Genomic DNA, 26,450 nt, shown 5'->3' on the forward strand with positions numbered 1-26,450 from the left:
TGACCGAGGTGCATTGAATATCAGAGGTGGGGGCTAATGGAGTTTGTATAGCAACGCGTGTGTGTTTGCGTGCGTGCGTGCGAACTAATACCAGCTGTATAGTGCTTGCTGTATAGTGCTTGCCCACAGTTTAACATGGATACCCCTCTCAGACACAATATAGTGACTCCCAGCCGACCAGTCCTTGTTTTCCCCCCCTTAATGCACATCGCCAGGGAGGGTAACAGCAAGTAACATTTTAACGCCATTTGGTATGACGCGACCGCTCGCTATCCACTAAACCACGGCGGTCCTTGAATGTCAGCATCAATCAGTAAAGACGCAGAATATGTTTAATAGGTAAATATACATGTATTTGGTGACAATGGCTCTGCACAGAGCATGCCACGCTATCATAATGGACATATACATAATTATCTTGAATAATTGACATACCATGAGTATACAAAACACACATCGACATAATGTTATATGTACATGCTGTTGAACAAATTTTCGTAGGCATATTCTTACCCGAAGTACGCTAATATTGACATGTTATTGGAAGAACTACGATAGTCCAGGTTATTTGAATGTCATGTTGAGTCGAATTAATGTAATGGGTATCAAAGTAACTCTCTCACCATGACATTTAAATTCTCGAAAAATAAATAGAATGTAATGGCAAAATAAAATACTTCATCGCCTTTTCTTGCTTCTACGAGCATCCCAGTGGAACAGTGCGGCCATGATGAGAGATGGCAAATATGTTCTTAAAAGCATGAGAAATTAAGAAAGTCACAAATCAGTATACACTGCCGTAAGAACGTTCCTACTTCCTGTAAGACAAACACAATGTTAAAAATAACAATAAATAATATCTACACATGAATACAGCGCTTAGCTCCAGTTTAAGCTTGTGAAAAGTCCAGCGAGCTGTAGATACGCTTCTCTGAAGAAATATATTTTTACAATTGATTTAAATGATTCCACGTCTTGGAGGCTTCTTGTGAGTTGGCAGAGAGTTCCATAAAGTTGGTCCAGCTGTTGCAAAGAAGGTCAATAACCAACCAGTTTCTGCATTTGGTTGATCAACGCAATGTACTGTCCTTGAGATGAATATTTAGATTCATCCTTGAATAATCCTAGCTACTGGCCAAGGCTTGTGTCATGCAGTGAATCCAGATATACGACAAAGTACACTATTCCTAATCTTGTCAGATCACACGTCTCGTCTAACGGCTGGCAACGTGATAGGATGGTGCTCGCTGCCTCAAGACATGTTGGTCCTGATCCAATCCTTCCTCAGCTGCAATGTTGGTTCCATCTTGACAACTTCTATAAAGCGACTATGCTGAAACGTCGTTGAGTTAAAATTGGCTTAGGAACAGGAAAGGTACCAGTTGACCCGAGGCGCTCACCTCTTAACCTTCTGCACGATAGTGTTCCTGCTATGACTTGCCTGACTCGGAGCTGCTGGCGCTGTCTCTCTCCGAAATGAGCATCCTGATGACGGAGGGGACACGACTGCTTGCTGAATCATCCCCGTCTTCAGACATGCCCCCCGACTCCACCATCACCTTCTTTTTCGCAGCTGCCGCTCTCAGCGCTTGTCTGTACTCCCTGTCCCCCTCCATCAGCTCCCTATGAACACATGACATGGCTACTCTACACAACGAAGGTACAACATATCAAGTTAATCTTTTATTCAGTTCTTACATTAGTGTCTATAGCTGACAGGTAATACGTTCCAAGCGGCGTAAAACCCAGGTAGTCTCCTTGCACTTACCAACCCCCTCAAATGTTCAACCTGCTTGTGCCACAATTCTACAATTTCCCGTCTCTTCAAATCCACAGATGTTCAACTCGCCCACAGTCCACCCCCTCCCCTCTTCCGTTCTTGTCTCTGTCACATTCGCAGTTGTTTTACTCGCTCACAGCCAACCCCTCTCCCTTCTGTTCTCGCCCCTGTCACATCAGGAGTGGTTTAACCTGCCTACAGTCTACCCCGCCCTCTGTTCTCGTTCCTGTCACATCAGGAGTTGTTTAACCCGCCGACAGTCCACCCCGCCCTCTGTTCTCGTTCCTGTCACGTCAGGAGTTGTTTAACCCGCCGACAGTCCACCCCGCCCTCTGTTCTCGTTCCTGTCACGTCAGGAGTTGTTTAACCCGCCGACAGTCCACCCCGCCCTCTGTTCTCGTTCCTGTCACATCAGGAGTTGTTTAACCCGCCGACAGTCCACCCCGCCCTCTGTTCTCGTTCCTGTCACATCAGGAGTTGTTTAACCCGCCGACAGTCCATCCCTCCCTCTGTTCTCGTTCCTGTCACATCAGGAGTGGTTTAACCTGCCGACAGTCCACCCGCCCTCTGTTCTCGCCCCCGTCACATCAGGAGTTTGTTTTACCCGCCGACAGTCCATCCCTCCCCTCTTCCGTTCTCGTCCCTGTCACATCCACAGTTTAACGCGCCTACAGTCCACCCCGCCCTCCGTTCTCGCCCCTGTCACACCACAGTTGTTTTACTCACCCGTAATCCACCTCCCCGTTCCCGTCTTTGTCCAACTTCTTGACCAGTTCGTCCACCTGCTCCTTGGTCATCACGATGCCAGCAGACTGGAAACACACCAGGAAATGATTAACTCTTACTTTTACCTTGACGCTGCATACCTCACTTTGACGCAATACCACACATATACTAGTACATACACAATGTCCTACATGTTCTACATACATGTATGTCATATATGCAGTGTTTACCACATCTGAAGGATATTTTGTTTTAAAAAATGAAAAAGGTGAAAAGGAACCGTTATTTGTCCTCCATAGGTCGCACCTGTATGCCAATATGAAACTCCTGCTTGGTGATAGACATATTGCCGTCTTTGTCAAAGTCCCGGAAGAGGTCAATAAGACGGTATCCCGTATCTCGGATGTAGTTTTTTATCTTCGTCATTGGGTTGTTGGCGAGCCAGCGTTCCCACTCGACCCCTCTGAGGGCTGTGAGCTTTAACAGCTTCTTCTTGAGGCCGCCATACACCACCATGAGATTCCGGTCCTTCTCCAGCTTCTCCTTCAGCTCAATAAAGCTGTCCATCACCCACACGTTCTGGAAACAATTAGATAACCCGAGGTAAGCTAAATGTAAAGTGCCATGTCATAGGACGTTGATGCAGAGACTAAGACCTACCAACTGTTTCAGTCATGGGACTTCGATACAGAGCCTAAGACCTACTATCAGTTCCAGTCATGGGACTTGGATGCAGAGGCTAAGACCTACCACCAATTCCAGTCATAGGACGTTGATGCAGAGACTAAGACTTACCACCAGTTCCAGTCATGGGACTTGGATGCAGAGGCTAAGACCTACCAACAGTTCCAATCATGGGACTTGGATGCAGAGGCTAAGACTTACCGACAGTTCCAGTCATAGGACGTTGATGCAGAGACTAAGACCTACCAACAGTTCCAATCATGGGACTTGGATGCAGAGGCTAAGACCTACCAACAGTTCCAATCATGGGACTTTGATGCAGAGGCTAAGACCTACCAACAGTTCCAATCATGGGACTTGGATGCAGAGGCTAAGACCTACCACCAGTTCCAATCATGGGACTTGGATGCAGAGGCTAAGACTTACCGACAGTTCCAGTCATAGGACGTTGATGCAGAGACTAAGACCTACCAACTGTTTCAGTCATGGGACTTGGATACAGAGCCTAAGACCTACCAACAGTTCCAATCATGGGACTTGGATACAGAGGCAAAGACCTACCAACAGTTCCAATCATGGGACTTGGATACAGAGGCAAAGACCTACCAACAGTTCCAATCATAGGACTTGGATACAGAGGCAAAGGCCTACCAACAGTTCCAATCATGGGACTTGGATACAGAGGCAAAGACCTACCAACAGTTCCAATCATAGGACTTGCATGCAGAGATTAAGACCTACCAACAGTTCCAGGTACTTCAGGCAGCTGCAGTCGTTCCTGTCCACTGCCACCAGCAGAGCTAATGACCCGTCACTGCCGAGAGGATTGGAGCTTATCTGAAGGACATTTAGTGTTATGATACATACTGGAAAGATAAAGCTGTTTTGATTTTGCTTAATATACAAGTAATTAAAAACAGTGGTATTATGAACGTTTTGACAATGGTAAAAGAATCTCGACAAGTGAGCAGATAACATAGCAATTCGACTTCTTCTAACTTTTCCAGTAGGGACCTCTGTTTACAAATTTCTTTTATTACTGACTTGCAAAAACAGTCGCGATGACAATTATCTGTCAGTTCTTACTTTATACAGTAGAATATAAATTTAAGCCTAATTAAAATAGACATTTTCAAAGGTGTCAAAATGCATCTCGTGAACCATCTTATGTGTTACTCCTTACTGACACACTCAATGTGGTCACTCTCTTCCTTTGCTTGAACCACAGAGTGTGCTGTTTCCAGCTGGTTGGCCTCATACAAATATTAATGTCCCTACCTTCAGTGACTGCAGCACGTCATTGACTTGCAGACCAACTGCCATGTGACCAGCTCCCTCTTCCGGTATTCGGTTGAAACTAATGTCAAGGTCAAGCAATGTTCGATTGACCTTCAAGGCCTTCCCCATCGCCTCTGCCCCAGCAAGTCCCAGTCCGTTCATGGAGAAGTTGAGAATGCGTAGACCATAGTTCTCCTGGGAGAGTAAGAAACACACATTACTTAAAGAAATTATTTGGGATTAAAAATTAATCGTTATTCTTACTACTCAGAAGAACTTATAGGAAACCCGATTTCTTTATATGGCAATGGTTAATCTGTCTTGGCTGGTGATTATTGCAACATACTGCCGTCCAAGTGTGTGTTCTTTACCCTTTTTTAGTAGTATATAAACGTTGACATCAACATAAGATGGCATAAAACCCAACTCGTCTTGAAATGTGTCACAGGGAAGCCGGAAGAGAGGCACGTCGTAGACTCTTACCACTAAAGTAAAATCCGATATGTTTTTTCACTTCGAATCTAGGATTCGAACTCACAGTGACATGATATTGTACGCCTAGCTGGCGCAACTCTGTACTGGAAAATTCAGTAGCTTCCACACACACGCACGCATATACAAGTGCGCGCACGCACGCACGCACGCACGCACGCACGCACGCACGCACAGACAAAACAAAACACAAAATAAAAAAAATATTTAAAAAATAAAAAAAAACAATGGGAAGGTCACATTTATTGCGTGCCTCCTTCTTTCTATACATCGTAGGTGACCAACCTGTAAAGTACCTGAGGGTTTCATATTCCATTATGTTTTTTGAAAGGTTTGACCGTACCTGAACCCCCTCGGCGATGTAGATGGCCCCTCGGGTCCTGAACCTGTTCCAGCTGAGGTCCAGAGTCTCCAGGGATTCGTTGTAGGACAGCGCCTCCTTGAAGTGAAGAGCACCCTCCTCCTCGAAGTGGTTGTGGCTCAGGTACAGGTGCCGGAGGGATGTGTTTTTCTGTACAACAATCACAAGCTTGACAAGTCAACTCTCGTTCCGGAAAGATAAGGCGTGATAAATGTCTTGTTTCTAATACATGTAATCTTATACTGTATGCGGGCTTTGTAACAAGGCGATATGCTATCTTATGTCTCTATTGACCTTATCGTAATGAAATTAGTAATGTATCCTGTTCCTTGAAAGATCAGGTAACACGATGATCATCAGGCAAAGGTGAAGTATCCTGTTTCTTAAAGGATAATGTCATACTTTAGTGTAATGTTTCATAGGAACCAATGTTATACTTTAGTGACATGCGACGGGCAATGCTATACATTAGTGTCATGTTTCATAATAGGCATATAATTTACTGTCATGTAACGGCAATGTTATACTTTAGTGTTATGTAACGGCAATGTTAAATATTTAGTGTTAGGTAAAGGCAATGTTACACTCTAGTGTCATGCAACGGGCAATGTTAAAATTTTGTATCATGTAACGGCAATGCTATACTTTAGTGTCATGTAACGGGCAATGTTAAAATTGAGTGTCATGTAACGGCAATGTTATGCTTTAGTGTCATGTAACGGGCAATGTTAAAATTTAGTGTTATGTAACGGCAATGTTATACTTTAGAGTCAATCAACGGGCAATGTTAAAATTTAGTGTCACGGAACGGCAATGTTAAAATTTAGTGTCATGTAAAGGGCAATGTTAAAATTTAGTGTCATTTAACGGCAATGTTATACTTTAGTGTCATGCAACGGGCAATGTTAAAATTGAGTGTTATGTAACGGACATGGTATACTGTAGAGTCATGCAATGGGCAATGGTTAAATTTAGTGTTATGTAATGGCAATGTTATAGTTTAGTATCATGTAACAAGCAATGTTAAAATTTAGTGTTATGTATCGGCTATGTTATACTTTAGTGCCATGCAACGGACAATGCAAACCGCCCTTACAGTCACGTTTTGTATAAGGACGTAGTAGTATTGTGTAGGTGTATCTCACGTTCTTTGTTTAATAGAACGTTAAATAACTTACTTTCAGCATCTGGCATATGTTCTCTGCCGCGGAATCTTTGATGTCGTTGCCTGTAAACGAAGATTAATTATTGTGAGTGGAACTAGAGTGAGTGAGTGAGTGAGTTGGGTTTAACGCCGCTTTTAACAGTATTCAAGTTATATCACGGCGTGTCAGCTTAATGTGGGAGGAAAGCCCGAAGTGATGAGTGGAACTAGAGTATACCATATTATACCATAACTGTCACGTACGGGGTGAGGTAGGGGCAAGCCAGGGACTACAGTGGAGCTCATGGCGTACCTGAGAGGTCGAGTTTGACGACGGTATCATTCTTCATTAGAATCTCACACATAGACAGAGCACCTGCACAGCCGATCTTGTTCTCGGATAGAATCTGCAACACCATTGTCATCTCAGTCTTTTACTACAGAACACAATGCTACTGTGACTATACTTGATTGCCACACAACCCATATTCTGAATGCCCTGCAACCCTGATATCTTCGGGAAGCCCCAAGCATTTAGTGAATGCCCCACAATCCCAGATACGATCAAGATGCCTCAAACTTATTGTGAATGCCCCACAATCCCAGGTACGATCAAGATGCCTCAAACTTATTGTGAATGCCCCACAATCCCAGATACGATCAAGATGCCTCAAACTTATTGTGAATGTCCCACAATCCCAGATACGATCAAGATGCCTCAAACTTATTGTGAATGTCCCACAATCCCAGATACGATCAAGATGCCTCAAACTTATTGTGAATGTGACACAATCTCAGATACGATCAAGATGCCTCAAACTTATTGTGAATGTGACACAATCCCAGATACGATCAAGATGCCTCAAACTTATTGTGAATGTCCCACGATGCCATATACGATAAAGTGGCCTCTGATATACTGTGAATGCGTCACAACCCTGTATAAAACCAGGAAGTACCATGCATGTAGCAATTTGTTTAAAACAACGTGAATGACCCTTGAAAACCTTGATACCTAAAGATGCCCCACTTTGTGATTGCACTTACCAGCTCGGTTATGTAAATGTTGTCTCTCAGCATCTCAGCGAGACTCCCACAGCCTGCCTCATCTATCCAGTTACCCTCCAGATCCAGTTTCTCGATCTTACTGTTGGTCTAACACAGAGATAAGGACTCATATCAATGCCTCACGTCAACATAACGTCACCGAAATGATAACCGTACAATGATGCGCACCTATCCATAATGGACTTCTATACTGCCTCGGCTTACCTTGAGTGGAACGCACATAGCCTTGGCTCCCTGGGGGCCTAGCCCATGGAACCTCATGCCCACTTCGTGGTCGGCGATGTGTTTGACGAAGTAAGTGGCGGGCGTGACTCCAATGGCGTCACATGCTGCCACGTAACGTCTCTCACCGGAGAGGTCATCCTTGAGACGAAGCTGCTCAGCGTTCAGCCACTCTGGTAGGACACGAATCAGTGCGGTATTTGTAAACTGTGTTGCATGAAAATGAATGAAACAAAGGAACTGGTTGTCCTTAAGGAAGAGAATATATGGATGTCAACTTCTTTATTATGAGGAACACAACACAACACAACAAAGAGCTGGTTGTCCTTAAATTCAACTTGTTTGGTTGATTTATCTCATATGGACAAGGCACCCTAAATATGATGATGCAAAACAACAAATGAACTGGTTGTCCTTAAATTCAGCTTGTTTGGTTGAGATATCTCTTATGGACAAGGCACCCTAAATATGATGATGCAAAACAACAAATGAACTGGTTGTCCTTAAATTCAACTTGTTTGGTTGAGATATCTCTTATGGACAAGGCACCCTAAATATGATGATGCAAAACAACAAATGAACTGGTTGTCCTTAAATTCAACTTGTTTGGTTGAGATATCTCTTATGGACAAGGCACCCTAAATATGATGATGCAAAACAACAAATGAACTGGTTGTCCTTAAATTCAACTTGTTTGGTTGAGATATCTCTTATGGACAAGGCACCCTAAATATGATGCTAGGTTTGTTAACATCATCCTCGCGGATGTCACTAACGTCAAAGAGTTGCGTCACTTCGGGCTTTCCACCAACATTCTGCGGACAAGCCGTGATATAAATACAATGTTGTTCAAGGTGGCGTTTCATTCACGCCCTAGGAGGACACGAAACACTCACTGTCCATGTCCATGTCGAGGTCGGTGTCGTAGTCCACCTCACGCCCTTCGTCTGATTCCGACTCGGACTCGCTAACGTCACATTCGACGTCATCTGAGATGTCCAGACCATACTGTGTGATGAGGATATTGCGCATTTCATCTGCCTCGCGTTCTATGTCAGTCAGGCTCCGCCTGGACAGACGAGCACTGCCTTAAATAAGAATAAATCAATATTTTTTTTCAAAACGAAAACGAGGTCTTAAAGATTAATACCATACAAAAACATCACCACTTAGATTAAAACAATCTAATAACATTTCGACGCTACCACACTGAAATGAAACATATGATTCCATATTGAATTTGACCTTTTTGTGATGGTGTTCTTTTCGACTTTGCACTGGTCAGTGAGGGGGTAGGGTCCCCTGCCTCGCCAAAGTCAGGGTCGTCTGCTGCCAGATCAAGGTCAGGGTCGTCTTCTGTCATACCAAGGTCAGGGTCGTCTCCCCATGACATTTCAGAGGTGGAATCTGGACCACGGGTAGATTTACTCCTATGTTCCGACCTTGACCCAATGTCAGACGCTACTGGTGTTGGAGATGTTTCTACCGACTCCAGTGTCGGCTGGCTATCTGTGTCGTCCTCCATGACTTCCTGTAAGAACCAGAATAGTTTTACATCAAACTAAACAATGAAGACATTGTGCATTCGCGGGGGAAAGTACACACAGAGACATGCAGACCTGGGCCTACTTGCACAAAGCGATCTTAGCGCTAAGACTGTTGTAAGCCTATGTTAAAGTATGGGAGTAAGGATCATCTTAGCGCTAAGATCGCTTTGTGCAAGTGGGCCCTGATTAACAGTTTACTCACGGGAAATACCAAAAACTGTCAGTCCTTGAGAACGTGTGTAATCACCAAACGTTAACAGAATGCCCAAGGGACACAACTACTGGCTTGCACAACAAAATATGTCAGTGCAATACCCATGTCATAGACTGGTGCTTCTTATACGATCGTCATGTCCATCTGGTCATATCTGAAGCCGTTTTACCACATACACACGACACTATAAATACGACATATAACACAATGCTGTTAAATTACCTCAGTTAAACCAACGTGAGTTGAACATATGACAGAGGCGCCACGTTCAATATGTCAGCAGTACAAGATACAGCAATTAGAATGAGTTTCGTAATTCCTAAAGGGCTTGATCTGGCCATATATTAACGCGAAGGCTAATCCTGTGGCAAGTCGTAGCTCACAGTAATTGCCCCTCCACCTGCACAGGTTGCGGAGAACACGGCAGAACGCTACAAAGGATGTGCACGCTTCGTTGACTGGTATTATGTGCACGTTACAATCCCCTCGTGCCTGTAATTCCTGCTACTCGAGCGGGTATGTAACAGGGGTATTGAAGGGCCCAACTAGGTTCAGTCTTGCGGTAAAATAACCTTGTATTATGCTAACACATTATAGTTGTTATGCAATGACCTTTCCTGTGTAAGAATGGAATTAAAATGGTTTGAAATGGTTATAAGATCTACAATGAAATCTAATTAACTCATAAGAACGATCGACGTCGACTGTCGCACGTTTTAAAACTGGTAACGTTTTGATAACATTTCTAATGTTCTGGTAAAATCCAATTTTCAAATGTTTAATTTCTTTTGCCCGGCAGTTATAACGTTAATGACTAAGCTAATTACCTTCTGGGCACGGCTTCTGACTAACATATCAACTGAAGGGGCAAAAGAAAGCACACAGAAATTGTTTTTGTGTAATTGAAAACTGAAAGAATTGTTGTTAAATTTGATTGTCAACTTAACCATCACTCATTCCTGCAACTGTTTTTAAAAAGTAATCTGTGGATGACTGGTTCAATGAAGACTGTGGTAAGAAATACATTTGCATCCACATGACCCCTACTATGTTTGAAATATTGTAAATGTGTTGCAAAAAAAGAAACTTTATTGATTTACAAAAATAATAGTGTTATATATTTCAAAACATCTATAGGAAAATTGTTTAATGTAGAAATGCTACAGTTACTTGAATCCAGACATGTAATTGTTCTGACAAAAATGGGATATTACTTTGTGAACAGGACATGCTTACCCTTTTCGCGAATACCTGGTGTCAGTGATTTTCACTGATCCATTCATATAAGTTTCACCACTAGTTTGCCTTTTCCGCCCAGTGGAATCTGTTTCGGTGGATATTCGGGACTGATTATTCTCTGGCGTCGACAATATATAGTTTAAAACAAGGTATTTAACCTAACTCTTTTATAACCTCAAGATGCTATTTGTAACAGCCTTGAATGTTAACACGTTCTGTTCTGACACACCGAGATAATGAACTTCAATTTAACATTGAATAATTTTTTAATTTGAAGTTTACACGATATACGGCTTTTCCGAGAGGTCGGTCACATGACCGCGAAATTGACGTTCATTTAAGAATTGACCTTCACTTTGTGTGAGTTCATTGGAGTATGAACATTCATAGGGTGAGGGCCAAACTGTATGAACGTCGGAGCTTGCGACTTTCATACAGTTTAGCACTCACTCTATGAAGGTGCATACTCCAATGAACTCACACAAAGTGAAGGTCAATTCTTAATTTTAATAGTTCTGAATTATCTTTATTTGTAAACATATATGTTTCTAGAAAAAGCGACAAAGCCCTTTCCATAACTATACTCATAAAAGCGACACAGCCTTTTCGATATTCATAAGAAATCTCTACTAAATGCAGAATCTACTGTACAATTCAGTCTATGTAATGAGCTTGTGTTTATGAATTACTGTCAAACAGTGATCGTTCGTCACCACTCGCCCCTTTCCGTAACCTGCAAGAAGACTCGTCCCCCTATCGATGAATGTTATGTGCGAAAATACGACAAACCAGTCAGAGTGCGCGTATGATTTCAAGTTTCTTTGTCAAAGAATCCCTCAGAAATCATATTTGATTTTACATATGTCTTGTATCTAAAAATATACCCAAGACACAGTTAAATGTGTTCAGACATACTGTATAATTCCGCATGCCCAGATGTGCTTTAAATTCCATCTGAAATATATATAATATACGGGGAAATATGTGTAAACCATTACGCAACGAGTTGACAATTGGTTTAGGTATGCCCGTTTGCGCTAAGACGGAACCCGGTCGCAAAAATAGCCACGAGAGGGGCACGAGTCGCTATTCGGCTTGTCCCGGAATAACACGAGTTGGTCACGAAGGAAAAAGTGATAGATACCAGATGTTCGCGAACAGGTGGGTGTATCCTGCCCGGTGGCACCCGTCACAAACACATGCAAAGGTAAGTCAGATGTTCACCTTAACAAACACGGGAGTATATAGTACAAGTCAAAATACGGAATTGCATCAGACATCACTTTCACTGATGCGTCATATTGAAAGATTTTCAGCACATGTCAACCATAAAACGTTTTGAATGTTTTACTAAAGCCTTGAATGTAATCCTGACAAACAACTTAGTCGTGACGCTATTTTAAATCTACGTAGGAAATAGCATTTTCGATTGTGCCTCAAAAGTTGTGACATGTACACACCAAAGGTTGGACCAGTTGGACTATTGCTCGACATAAAGGGAAAATTGTCATCCCTTGCGCAAACAATGACTGCATCCAAGCTTGCCTCCAAGATGGATCCATAAACGATGACGGGAGAGCATCTCCATACGTGATGGCGCCGCACAAGTCATCCCTCTTGTAATGAGTCTGGTTGTTAGTCACTCTGAATCTTTATGCACAGATAAAAAAAAACTGACGGCCAAAGGAAACTTTACCATTTTCAAAATGAAATTGCGAAAAAACAACAACCTCCAAACACAACAATGCTCTATGCAGAAAGTGATACACATCCACGTTTTTTTGTGTGTGTGTGTTTTTTTTGTTGTTGGTTGTTGTTGTAGAAAATGCGAAAATTGAAAAACACGTGCCGCTTGAACAACCGAAACTACATGTGCAATAAGGGAATTATACGGACGGCATGTCAGACACCCACACTGACACCCGAACAACGCGAGAAGGCCCTGGGTATGAAACAGATGGAAGCCACCCATATCTACATTTGCTAGAGTGAGTGATTATGGCTTTACGCCGCTTTTAACAATATCCCAGCAATATCTGGCGGGGAAAACCAGAAATGGGCTTCACGCATTGTACCCATGTTTGGAAATCGAACCCAGTCTTCGGCGTGACGAGCGAACGCTTTAACCACTGCATTTAGAACAACGGTATTTTGTCATAAAGATGAATGACATCAGAGCCATGTCGTGTAAACGCTGAAGTGTCAAATGTCCACTGTAATATCGTCTACACCCATTCCTTGTAAGCTTTGCACTAGGCAACCCGACCGCACCACATTTGCAAGAACGTTTGGTTGTTCCCGTGTTGCCATAACTTGATGTAACGTTGCAGACAGACCGGACAGACACCAGACAGGCCAAGAACAGGCAGACCCAGCGTAACTACACCTAATGAAGACCGGTACTTGCATCTTGCATCTCCAGAATCGATTCCTGGCATTGACGTCATCATCAAAAAAGCATTAGGGCATATGGTTTGTCGACAGACAGTGGCCAGGAGACTCGGGGCTCAGGGAATTAGGGCCTACAGACCTTACAGAGGGCAGTTATTGACAGCGCTACATCGTCGTTAGAGATTGAGATGGGACCGGACTGTACGTCGTTGGCAGGGCACGTGACAGGCAAAGTGTTGTCTTCACTGATGAAAGCCGTTTCTGTCTGTTCACAGCTGATGGAAGTCAGTGTCTTTACCGCCGAAGGGTAGAACGAACGGCGGCATGTTGCGTTCAGGAGGTCGTATCGTACGACATGCTTGTCGTAAGAGGCGACTAACGGGATAGGGTGGTCAGGTTCGCTGACTTGGTTGATGCGTGTCATCGTATCTTAATTGCGTGGATCGATGCTCATGATGTTAATCACTGGGTTGTCTGGTCCAGACTTTATTATTCACAAACCACCGTCATATAGCTGGAATATTGCTGAGTGCGACGTTAAACAACAAACAAACACTGCGCGTACACACGCGTTGTAAACTGTGGGGTTGTCATCTGGTATTCTTTCATTCATGAAAAAAATGCAAGAGACAGTACTTGGATACTTCGTTAATGCCACCAGCTTCTACAGTTTATACAAATACATGTGCGCTTCCACCAACGCGACGTTTCATTAAAAAAACCCAACATAAATCCATTCGAACATAAAATAACTACAAAGGAGGAGAGGGGATGCTGCATGCTGCAAAAAATTAATTTGCGGAAAACTTGAAAATTGGGATTTGAAAATTATCAGACAGGTTCAAATGACTGACAACTAGTCTTTTTTTCTTTCTTACACTTGAAAGGATTGGACTTCTGGCATGGCCAATTACACAAATATGGCTACAATGAGTGATTTTGGGAACTCCACTGAAAATTTAAGTCCGATACCCAAAATGATGTTTTCACCATATGTTTGTAATGTTTTCATGAAATTTAGCTTTGGTCAAAGACGTGCTTATGTTCAAATATTAGAAAATAAAAGCTTAAAAAACCCTCTAAAATTTACCCATGCATTTAGTGTTTATGATATGAAGGTGAACTAAACTGTTTATTTCAACAATTGCATGTTTGGGACTTAACTTATCACAACACTAAATGCATATATATATAGACTATATATATATATATATATATATATATATATATATATATATATATATATATATATATATATAGACTATATATATATATATATATATATATATATATATATATAGACTTGTGTAGGAAATAATTATCAGCATCATATACCCTTACTTGGAACAAAAATACAAACAAAAAGTATAAACATATATATGAATAAAAGAAGTTAATTGCAACAACCTTAACTGACCAGCAAAAGGAATGTTACCTATGAACATTGTTTGTTTCTAAAAGCAGTACAGGAAGATACTTGTATGGTCAAAAGACATGAATTAACATCATCCTTACAAGTTACGCCATGAGAATCAAGTTAGCCTAAAATGTACCCTGTTGCAGTTTCAGATGCATCAGTTGTGAGGATGGGTTTGTTTTTGTCCGAATAAGCAAGGATAGCGGCTGTTATAAGGGCTTGCTTTAGCTTTTCGATTGCCTGTTGGAAATTGTCGGACCATTCGAAAGCCGCATCTTTTTTCAGAAAAAAAGGGTAGTATAAAGGGGAGGCGATGCCAGATAAGTTTGCTACACATTTGCGGTAATACGAGACCAAACCTAAGAAATGACGCATATCATTGACATTTTTAGGGGGTGGGGTCTGTGTGTCTGAATCTATTTTTAAAGGATCGAAATAGATGCCATCTTTACTGATGATAAGCCTTATGCAGGTGACTTGTTTTGTCGCGAATTTACATTTGCTTGGTTTTAGAGTGAGCCCAGCATTTATCTTTTGGAATACTGCCTTGAGGTGATTCAGATGTTCTGAAAAGGTTTTAGAAAATAGTATGATGTCTTCTACATGTATCAATAAGTCAGTTACTTTCTTTTAGTGTCTGAAATGGTTTGCTAAAATGCCACAGGAGCATTTAGGAGGCCGAAAGGGAGGCGATTCCATTCAAAAACACCATGGCAATGAAGACCGACTTGTGTTTTGTATCTGGATGGTGTGGTATTTGCCAAAAGCCACTAGCACAATCAAGGACACTAAAAATTTTGGAACGGCTGTCGACTATATATGGCATCAACGACATCTTCAATACGAGACAAAGGGGGGAAATATATAAGTTTGGTTACTTTGAGGCGTCTATAATGTACGGCAAAGCGATATGAGCTATACCGTTTTTTAACCATGACAACGGGAGAGTGCCAATAAGAACTCGGCTGAATGATATTGGCTTCAAACATTTTTGTTGGCACCTGTCTGGAACATTCGTCCCTAATTGCTGCGTTTTGCTTATACAAAAGGAATCTAATTGGTCTGGCGTCACCTGTTTCCAATCTGAGGCAAATTTGATTTTTGTGATTGGAGAAATGCATTATTATTTATACTTGTAATTTCAATATTGTCGCTATTTATAAAACGCTTTTGAGGACAAAAGCTCCATACGTTCAGGGGTATTGTTACAGTGCAACCCACTTCAATAGGTTTCTTTAAAATTTCATTTATCCAAAATACCTAATTGTTTCAATATGTTTCCAAAGTGCACAGAAATTCTATCTCCTTTTTCTGTTTAATGTACACAGCAAACAGTCAGCGTATCCCCTCTTATCATAAGCCCCTAAGGATCCCTAATCCGCAGCGTTATCTATAAATGGCAAATAACACCTCCTTACGTCGCTGGATCTTACGTATGGTCTTTTATTATATAAAAAATATTTATTAAAGTGCTATTATCATGCCCCCTCCCCTCCCCCCTACCCCACCCCCACCCCCACCCCCTCTTAATATCAAATGGCCCGCCCCTTAGTCCCTTCTCCTACCTTGTCTGGTTTTGAGGTTCTACTACACCAAATCAGAACCAGTTGGGACAGTGCGGGTTTTCGTAGGGAGCCTTCAGTGCAGATCGAGAGATATCTGCTCATTGTGATTGGATTGTACATCCATCCAGGTATTAAAACTGTCCATGTTTTTCTATATTTAGTACTGTCTTTTTCAACATGATGACTTATGCTGAATGTGACCACAGCTATTTTCAAGTAGGTGACATTTGGTGCGAAACTGGGGGTGGTGTGTTTAGCTTCCTGTACTCGGAAAAGGAGCTGGCTATGTTTTTATTGCTGTTCTAGGGCCAAACTGTGCACACACGTACAAGTAATAGCTGTTGAATGCTTAATTATTTTTATAAAAAATATAACGTTACTATAGAAGTCTACCGGGAAAATATTTGGTTGTGTGTAACCTTGATACATAAGTACTGGCTGTAGTTGTACAGTACCTTGCTACAGAACTAGTATATTCTTACAGCTGTCAAACACCTAATGTAACGGTTTATAACATAATCACTCATGGCCTAATCGACACCACTAACCTGTCATTCACATCGCGATGTTGACATACGAAGCACAGTGATGCGGAGCGTCATTGCAGAGATCTGGTAACCAAGGCTACGTCTGTCAGTACTCCCATTTTCACCGGCCACATGCTCGCGTCCACTCGGGGCCAGTGGAACAGGTCAACTCTCAGTAATCACATTAGCAATGTGTCATAATGGCCCTAGATTATGATTTGTGACCAATATCCTGTGTCCTGGATTAGCTTAGACGGTATTATCTGGCATTTCTGCCGATAAGCGGACTACGTGACGAGCGAGAGGCTACCTGACTCCCCGTGTCCCCGGGGATGCTTTGTCAGGTTGACACGGGGACCTTGGACCTTGACACATTTACAGCAGAAGAAACTCTTAAACGCCTGATCTGACAAGCGTACGTCAGTATGACGTGAGTGAGTTGGGTTTAACGCCGCTTTAAACATTATTCCAGTTATATCACGGCGTGTCAGCTTAATGTGGGAGGAAAGCCCGAAGTGATGCAGGTCTCAGACGTTTACCACTTCGGTGAAACCCACGAGCACGGGTATGGTGCTGACAAACCTAGAAACATAATCGGGGTGAATCGGGATTCGAACCCACAATCATAGGTTTCTGGCGTGCCCAAGGGACGCAACTCTGCACAGCGAATCGCGGCGCCTCTGACGACTGGGCCCCCCGTGCCCCCCGTACGTCAGTATTACGTGAGTGAGTGAATGAGTGCATGAGTGATTTGGGATTAACGCCCCTTTAACGCCGACAGTATTCCAGTTATATCAGCTTAATGTGGGACGAAAGCCCGAAGTCATGCAGATCTCAGATGTTTACCAATTTGATGAAACCCACGAGCACGGATATGGTGCTGACAAACCTAGAAACATATTAGAATCGAACCGGGATTCGAACCCACAATCATAGGTTTCTGGCGTGCCCGAGGGACGCAACTCTGCACAGGGAATTGCGGCGTCTTAGACGACTGGGTCTCCTGTGTCCCCTCGTTAGTATTAACCGCACCTGCGTGGAACGTGGGAGAATGAGTGATAGGGTTACACGCGGCTTTGAACGGTATTCAGTTAAATCAAAGGACGTTACGGTCGTAGACAAAAGGGGCGGTCGGGTAGCCTAGTGGTTAAAGCGTTCGCTCGTCACGCCGAAGACCCGGGTTCGATTCCCGACATGGGTACAATGTGTGAAGCCCATTTCTGGTGTCCCCCGCCGTGATATTGCTGTAATATTGCTAAAAGCGGCGTAAAACCATACTCACTCACTCACTCGTAGACAAAAACCCGCGAGCACGAATATGGTGCTGACAAACCAAGGTTCATAATCGGGCGAACAGGGATTCGAACCAACAACTGTGCCCCCACAAGCTGGCAGATCATTATATATTTGAAATACTCTTTAAAGTTTAAGGCGCTCACTTGAACTACCAACAAGCAGATCATATGATGGCTAAGTGACGCAACTCTGAAGAACTCTCAAGAAATAGTCGTGGACGATATCACAGTGGACTCCTGTGACATATGACTCTTCAGCGTTTACACGACATGGCTCTGACGTCATTCATTTTTTTGACAAAATACCTATGTTCCAAATGCAGTGGTTAAAGGGTTCGCTCGTCACACCGAAGACACTGGTTCGATTCCTACCATTGGTACAACGTGTGGAGCCCCAATCCGGTATCCCCCGCTGTCATGTTGCTGGAATATCGCTAAAAGCGGTTTAAAACCATACATGCAAAATGGGTGTCCCATCGTCGTCAGCATCAGCATCACATCTGTCAACGTGTATGCATTCGAACTAACCCAGGAAACAAGTGGTTCACCCTGTGGAGAGTTGTGTCCTATTAGTTTCCAACATCCCAATTTTCCTCCAAGGGCGTGGCATCTTCGTGACCGATATCATCGCTTTCGCCAGTGCAGAAGGGGACATTAGAAGACTTATTATAGGCATGAAAGTGTAATACATATTTAGATAATTAAAGGGAAGTTAAATCAATAAGTCATAGAAATAAGAGGGAATGTATACCAGATATTATAACAAGAATTGGTACCATCTCAGAGTGTGGTAAAGTAAAGTAATTAACAATTCATTAAGACACCTACGTGATTGTATAAAAAGGTCACGAAAAGGAGTTGAAACCAGTAAGAAAATTACACATTGATATATATATATATATATCAAATATCAAATTCAAATCAAAAACTCAAATCAAAACTCAAATATGTATTACACTTTCATGCCTATAATAGACTCCCTCAAACCTAAATGTTGGTTGTTGGTTGGTTTGTTGTTTTACGCCGCACTCAGCAATAATCCAGCTATATGACGGAGGTCTGTAAATAATCGAGTCTGGACCAGACAATCCAGTAATTAATATCATGAGCATCGATCCGCGCAATTGGGATCGATGACATGCATCAACCAAGTCAGCGAGCCTGACCACCCGATCCCGTTAGTCGCCTTTTACGACAAGCATAGTCGCCTTTTACGGCAAGCATGGGTTGCTGAAGACCTATTCTACCCCGGATCTTCACGGGTCTAAACCCAAATGTAATCACTTTAATAGTTTTATGAATGTCTTTGGGGGAAAAGGTCTCTGGCTCTACGAATTTTTGTTTATTTTGGTAAAATCGAGACTGCAGACTAACCTCCCAGATGAATTTACGTTTGTTTGTTAAATCAGATTCGTTCGAGACTGCAGACAGACAGACAGCCAGAAGACAATTGTTTATTTGAGTCTCACCCAAGTAATACAGTATAAAATTTACAAACATAAATAAAACAACGTAAAAGTATTACTTAGGCCACTCAATACAGACTTATCAGAGACTAAAACGTTTAAAATTATGTACAGCAAACATGTATAAACATAGTAAAGAAATATCACACTTTGTTATAAATAACCGATTAACGGTTTTTGTTAAATAGCATGGCAGATATTGGCAATAAGATTACACATAACATTATTTGATAAAACAAAAGACAATTTTTCAACCTCGCTAAGAATTTTAAAGCCAGGATACATATCACAGCATTGTGATAAAGGAGGTTAACCTCCCAGATGAATTTACGTTTGTTGTTAAATCAGATTGGTTTCCAGACTGCAGACTAACAGAAAAAACACCAAACTTCCTCCTTCAATTCAAATTGACAAACCAAATAATTTAGTTGTGTGGAAAGTTTTCGGTTCGGTTATTAACATAACGGTCAAACGGCTGCGAGTTTAATACGGTGCTGGCAGACAAAGAACCACAAGCGGGGCGATTCTAATATTCGAATCCACGACTAGCGGATCCTGGCATTGCCAAGGGACGCAAAGCCATGTACACTGCCTTTGCATAGGGACACTTCTAAATCTTGAACATGTAAATTAGGTGGTCTATCTACCGCCATCTGTTTGTTTGTTGTTTAACACTGCACTCTGCAATATTCCAGCTATATGACGGCGGTCTGTAAATAATCGAGTCTAGGCCAGACAATCCAGTGATTGACATCATGAGCATCGATCTACGCAATTGGGACACGATGACATGCATCAACAAAGTCAGCGAGCCTGACCACCTGATACCGTTAGCAGCCTCTTACGACAAGCAAAGTCGCCTCTTACAACAAGCATGAGTGCTGAAGGCCAATTCATTAGTCTGGATCTTCAAGGGTAATCAGTAATCACCAATTGCTTAGCTCTTAACAAAGAACAACATAAACGACCCTTGATTAATTGCGATGCACTTTTAACTTGCTTAAAAAGTTGACTCTAAAAATTTAAAACACCCCCATTGTGTTTTTTTTATTAATTTCGGTAAATGTTCGTTTTTAATGACAAATGATATAATCCGTCAGTAATTGTGACATGCACGCTACAATATAGCCTTAAAATTAAATCCGGCATTATCCCATATCGGATCAAAGTCCCCAAAGTAAATAGGCTGTTGAAGATTAGGGTATTCAAGCAGATTATGTAATTAACCCTGTTGTAGTGATTATCGTGTTGGATATGGAATTATTCTGTGTTTACGCACGTATGTCGCATTCAAACTGAAACAATAGTCTAACAATACGTAACCTGAATACTCGAGTAAGTGAGTGAGTGAATATTGTCCCATCAGCAATTTTAACGCTTGTGCGTGTATGCGTTAATCCTATCTCTATGGTACAATCAGCTCTTTCTTGTCAATCAGGTTGTAGGCACATTTTTGTTTCTTAACTTTCAGTTCAAACTATATTTTAATGTATCGTGTTTCATTAGAAGTTCTACGTTCGAAAAAAGGTTGAATTTTACGACTTTGTATTCCTACAATTAATAGCAAGTAAGTCCGACTATTATGAACTTAATTATTACCAGATTTAGTTTTTCATAATATAAACCGACGGCCAAAAGCAACTTTACCACTTTAAAAATGAATTTGCAAAAATTTGAAAACACAAGTTCAGACTAAATGCAAAACACATCGTCCAAACGGAACAATGCTCTATGCAGAAAGTGATACGCGTCCACGGTATGTTTTTTTGTTGTTGTTAGAAAATGCGAAAAAGTTAAAAACACGTGCCGCTTTAGCAGCCGAAATTACACGTGCAATAAGGGTATATGAATTATATGGATGGCATGTTAGACACTCACATTGATTAAGAAAAAAGGTACAGAAATGCCACGACTGAAACCAGGGCCGAAATCAGACAGGACAAGAACAGGCAGACCCAGGGTAACTACGCCCAATGAGGACCGGCACTTGCGTACTTTGCATCTCCAGAATCGATTACTGACAGTGGCGTCACTAGCGACGAATGCCTTAGCGCATATAAGTTAGTCGATAAACAATGGCCGGGGGACTGAAGGCTCAAGGAATTGGTTCCTACAGACCCAGAGTATAGTTATTAACAGCGCTACATCGTCGTCAGGACCGCCTCCGTGGTCTAGTAGTAGAGCGTCCGCCCGGAGTTTGATCCCAGGCCGCGTCATACCAAAAGACGTTAAAAGATGGTACTTGTTGTTACCCTGTCTGGCGCTCGGCATTAAGGGGCTAAAACAAGGACTGGTCGGCTCGGAGTCAGTATACTGTGTCTGAGTGGGGTATTCATGTTAAACTGCGGCATGGTATCTCAGTGAGCTAGCACTATAAATCGACATCAGTCCGGACTAGTACAAGCAGCCACACAAACACACACACGTACATGCACGTCGCTATATAAGTGCAATAATCTTGGACGCGACGTTAAACCCCATTTCACCTCACCACCTCACCTCACATCGTCGTCAGGGATTGAGATGGGCCTGGACTGTACGTCGTTGGCAGCGACGTGACTGGCAGAGGGTCGTCTTCACTGATGAAAGTCGGTTCTGTCTACTCATAGCTTATGGAAGACAGTGTTTACGAGATCAGAACGAACGGCGGTTTGTTGCGTTCAGGTCGTGCCGTATGGTGTTATACTGTGTGGGGAGGAATTTGAACACCACTGGTCATCATTAATGGACATTTGACAGCTTAGAGTTACATGGATGGGCCACGTGGTGTCCTTCATCAGCATGATAACGCCAGACCCCATACAGCCCGAATCACACCGAACTTCCTTGCAGCCAACAACGTCAACGTGTTTGCCGTGACCTGTGCTCCCCATTCATGTCCCCACAGAACACCTCTGGGATGTCTTGTATCACCGTGGTCGACGGCGTCGACATCGTCTAAGAAGAACTGATCCAGGCCCTCGGAGAAGAATTGCAACGCGTGACGTCACCAGACGGAGAGTTTTTGTATGTCTTTAATCAGGGGGCGGTCATACACGCTATTATTGTGACGTCGTCTTTGAACTTGAGTGATTTTAGATGTGTGTGTGTGTGTGTGTGTGTGTGTGTGTGTGTGTGTGTGTGTGTGTGTGTGTGTGCACTTCGTCCATTACGTTGAACGTTTTTACTCATCTTCCCGAGCCAAGGGCGTGAACTGTCCAGTTTCCACCCTTGTCACCACTAGTCTGGAATTTACAGGCTTGATCGCAGCGCCACCTATGGCTATTACGAGTTATGTTCCTTCGATGTCCTTCCTATTGGTCAATCAGATTTCACCTCTGATATCACTCGCATTTGCTTGAAACAAAACGGCAATGCCCCGTCAAGACGATCTTATCGATAATCAAGATCTAAATTGTAATAAAACGGGCCTTCCCTCGCGAAGTGCATCAAATAACTTGAACGCCTTGATTTAAAACATGAAAAGATTTGAAAAATATCCGTGGACTCCCAGTCGCCCGAAATTTGCACTTGAAATCCATATTGTTTATGAACCGGATGTCTAGTTCGTTACGCTATTTTGATGGGACTATGAATGGACTCGTTAGTCCAGCCAAAATATAAATCCGGATTTCCAGCCTAATTCGGCAAGGTTGGAAACTGGACTTTCAATGTCAATTAACTCCCTTGCCTCGGGAAGATGTTTTTTTGCTACCACAAAACAGCTCGGCCAACTGACATTCCATTATCATTTTAATTGTTTTTAACTAGAGTGATTTACAACTAAGGTAAATTTTCTTTTGGCCGTCACTTTAGTATTATCTTTAAGAGAGTCCTAGATGGCAACAATGATCTCACGCCGAGCTATGAAATCAATCACTCAACACCTTAATATCAACTGAGTCAGGCAATAGATAAGTACAACACAATGTGTTTGCATGAGACATCAAGCAGTGTGAAGTTACCGCAAACACAAGACATGTAACAGCACTGTGATACGTATTCATTGTCATGCAATAAAACAGGTATGAATTAATTTCGCAGGCGTGGTGTGTCAACTTCAGTGTGCTCTAAGATCCGTATTGGGACACCCGACGCTACGCTAGCGTCTCGACACACCTGACACCCCTCCAGGTAAGTAGACCAGGTGAGTCTCGTATTCCTCCATTGTCTTACCTGGGGAGGTGGCATTCATCGTCTCAGCGGGGGATATAGGAATATTGCTTTTCTACATCTTATCAAGCCATGAGCTCGAGCCATCACGATGGTAGACCTAAATAGCTTTGTTTGGCGGTTTTGTTTGATGAAAATATATGACTGTTTGTTCAAAAAAGGGTGATTACTGATAATCTCACATGTCCATATTTTTTCGAGTAACTGAATATAGGGCGAATCTATTGCAGCGCCAGTCTTTCCTGATGGTTTAATGCATCTATATAGCTGTTAAGTAATACATATCTATTTATATGTTATAACTATTTTCTGTTAAAGTATTTCAATTTTGGTACTGTTGTTATTGAAATTCAATATATAATTTATCAAAAAATAAAATAAAATAACAACATCCTTTGTCCAATACTTTTAAAAAATCCTGTTCTCTATCTTATAAACCTATCGCTGTTTCTACTCCTAACTGAACTAATATTAAAATAAGAAATTTGTTTTCAAAAGCCTAACAACTATCGTATGACAGTGACCCGTGAAGACCCGGGTTAGAATAGGTCTTCAGCAACCCGTGCTTGCCTAAACAGGCGTTTATGCTTGACGTAAAAGGCGACTAACGGGATCGGGTGGTCAGACTCGCTGACTTGGTTGATGCATGTCATCGTATACCATGCTCATGATGTCAACCACTGGATTGTCTGGTCTTGAATATTTACAGACCACCGTGATATAGCAGGAATATTAGTGAGTGCGGCGTTAAACAACAACATTTTAACTTAACACAGCACACTCACCTCACAATATGGTTCAAATGTCGAGAAGTGTTGACTTATATCCACATGCCGGGTGTGTACTCTGTACGTGTAGGTTGCCGGGAGTGTACAGTGTTCCTATTCTCTGTACGATGTGAGGCCACTCTGACCGGCGGTACGTGTGTTGTGAACGGCCCAGTGTTGACTGACGCTGGCTACCAACACGGGGGAGAGGGAGAAGTCAAGCGGCAAATCCCACCCCGACTCAAGTCCCCGGAGTATAAAGGGCTTACTTTGTTCTACCAACTCCGAGTGGGAGGAAGGGTTAATTGCTGCCGTGACGATATTAATTTATTTTATAATAACACGAACATTTGGCATTCCACAGTGCAGTCCTATTTCACATTGGATGTGCGAATGTGTGTATGTTATCATAGATATTAAAACTGTCTCTTGTGAGCTCCTTAAATAGTTTTTATCTCTAATGAATCTGAACATACGATTTTGCGTCCTTTTCATTAGAGTAATGCATCGATGAGTGATGTTCTAAAGCCACGCCCCTCTCATTCGGGTTATGCGTTGGTGGTTTTCTATAGCCACGCCCCTCTCGTTAGTGCTTCATGAATGTATCGATGGTGGTGTTCTAGAGCCACGCCCCTCTCATAAGAGATGTGAATTGAAGGTGCATTAAAGAGACACGCCCCTCTCAAGAAGTATGTATCGATGGTGGTATTTTGGAGCCACGCCCGTCTCATAAGAGGTATGCGTTGGTGGTTTTCCATAGCCACGCCCCTCTCATTAGTGCTTTATGAATGTATCGATGGTGGTGTTCTAGAGCCACGCCCCTCTCATAAGAGATGTGAATTGAAGGTGCATTGAAGAGACACGCCCCTCTCAAGAAGTATGTATCGATGGTGATGTTCTGGAGCCACGCCTCTCTCAATAGAGCTATGTGTCGATGGTGGAGTTCTGGAGACTAGCCCTTCTCACAGAATTATGTATTGATGGTGGTATTCTAGAGCCACTCCCCTTTCATTAGAGCTATGTACTCATGGTGTTCTAGAACCACGCTCATCTCATTACAGCTATGCGTGGATGGTCGTATTATGGAGCCACGCCCCTTTCATTAGCGATAATCATCGATGGTCGTGTTCTGGAGCCACGCCTCTCTCAATAGAGCTATGCGTCGATGGTGGTGTTGTAGAGCAACGCCTCTTTAATTGGAGGTATGCGTTGATGGTGGTGTTCTGGAGCCACGCCCTTTTCATTTGCGATATGCATCGATGGTCGTGTTCTGGAGATAAGGCTTCTCATAGAATTATGTATTGATGGTGGTGTTCTGGAGCCACGCCTCTCTCAATAGAGCTTTGTCACCCCCTTCCTCAGAACTATGTATCCATGGTGTTGTTCTAGAACCACGACAACCTCATTAGAGCTATGCGTCTATGGTGGTGTTCTGGAGCCACGCCTCTCTCAATAGAGCTGTGCATTGATGGTGTTCTAGATTTACGCCCCTCTCGTAAGAGCTATGTACTGATATTAGAACCATGTATCGATGATGGTGTTCGTGTCCGATAATGATGTTCGTGGACCATGTATCGATGGTAATTATCGTGGACCATGTATCGAGAATGATGTTCGCGGACCATATATCGATGATGGTGTTCGTGGACCATTTAGCGATGATGGTGTTCGTGGATCATGTATCGATGATGGTGTTTGTGGATCATGTATCGATGATGGTGTTTGTGGATCATGTATCGATGGTGGTGTTCGTGGATCATGTTTCGATGATGGTGTTTGTGGACCATATATCGATGATGATGTCCGTGAATCATGTATCGATGAAGGTGTACGTGGACCATGTATCGATAATGATGTTCGCGGACCATGTATCGATGATGGTGTTCGTGGACCATGAATCGATGATGGTGTACGTGGATCATGTATCGATGATGATGTTCGCGGACCATGTATCGATAATGCTTTTCGTGGACCATGTATCGATGATGGTGTACGTGGTCCATGTATCGATGGTGATGTTCGTAGACCATGTATCGATAATGCTTTTCGTGGACCATGTATCGATGATGATGTTCGTGGACCATTTATCGATGATGATGTTCGTGGATCATGTAA

At 42.5% G+C, this 26,450-nt stretch overlaps 1 protein-coding gene across 2 annotated transcripts; it reads right to left on the reverse strand.

Annotated features, from left to right (window-relative positions):
* Positions 1-314: 314 nt before the first annotated feature.
* On the reverse strand, positions 315-24,514 carry LOC124148478 (leucine-rich repeat-containing protein 74A-like). Of its 2 annotated transcripts, none has more exons than XM_046519582.2 (13): positions 24,354-24,514; positions 9,001-9,286; positions 8,652-8,843; positions 7,738-7,928; positions 7,513-7,620; positions 6,779-6,872; positions 6,500-6,549; positions 5,304-5,471; positions 4,469-4,663; positions 3,932-4,027; positions 2,813-3,085; positions 2,507-2,592; positions 315-1,623 (listed from the first exon to the last, which is right to left on the reverse strand). In XM_046519582.2, the coding sequence occupies exons 2-13, from the start codon at positions 9,278-9,280 to the stop codon at positions 1,431-1,433; spliced, it is 1,926 nt and encodes a 641-aa protein (XP_046375538.1). In that variant the 5' UTR covers positions 9,281-9,286; positions 24,354-24,514; the 3' UTR covers positions 315-1,430. The 2 variants fall into 2 exon arrangements, with proteins under 2 accessions (XP_046375538.1, XP_046375539.1); XM_046519583.2 differs by lacking the exon at positions 24,354-24,514 and adding an exon at positions 16,677-16,896.
* Positions 24,515-26,450: the final 1,936 nt, after the last annotated feature.

The sequence above is a fragment of the Haliotis rufescens genome, unplaced genomic scaffold (genome assembly GCF_023055435.1).
Source record: "Haliotis rufescens isolate VD_foot unplaced genomic scaffold, xgHalRufe1.0.p SCAF_3, whole genome shotgun sequence".
Classification (NCBI taxonomy): domain Eukaryota; kingdom Metazoa; phylum Mollusca; class Gastropoda; order Lepetellida; family Haliotidae; genus Haliotis; species Haliotis rufescens.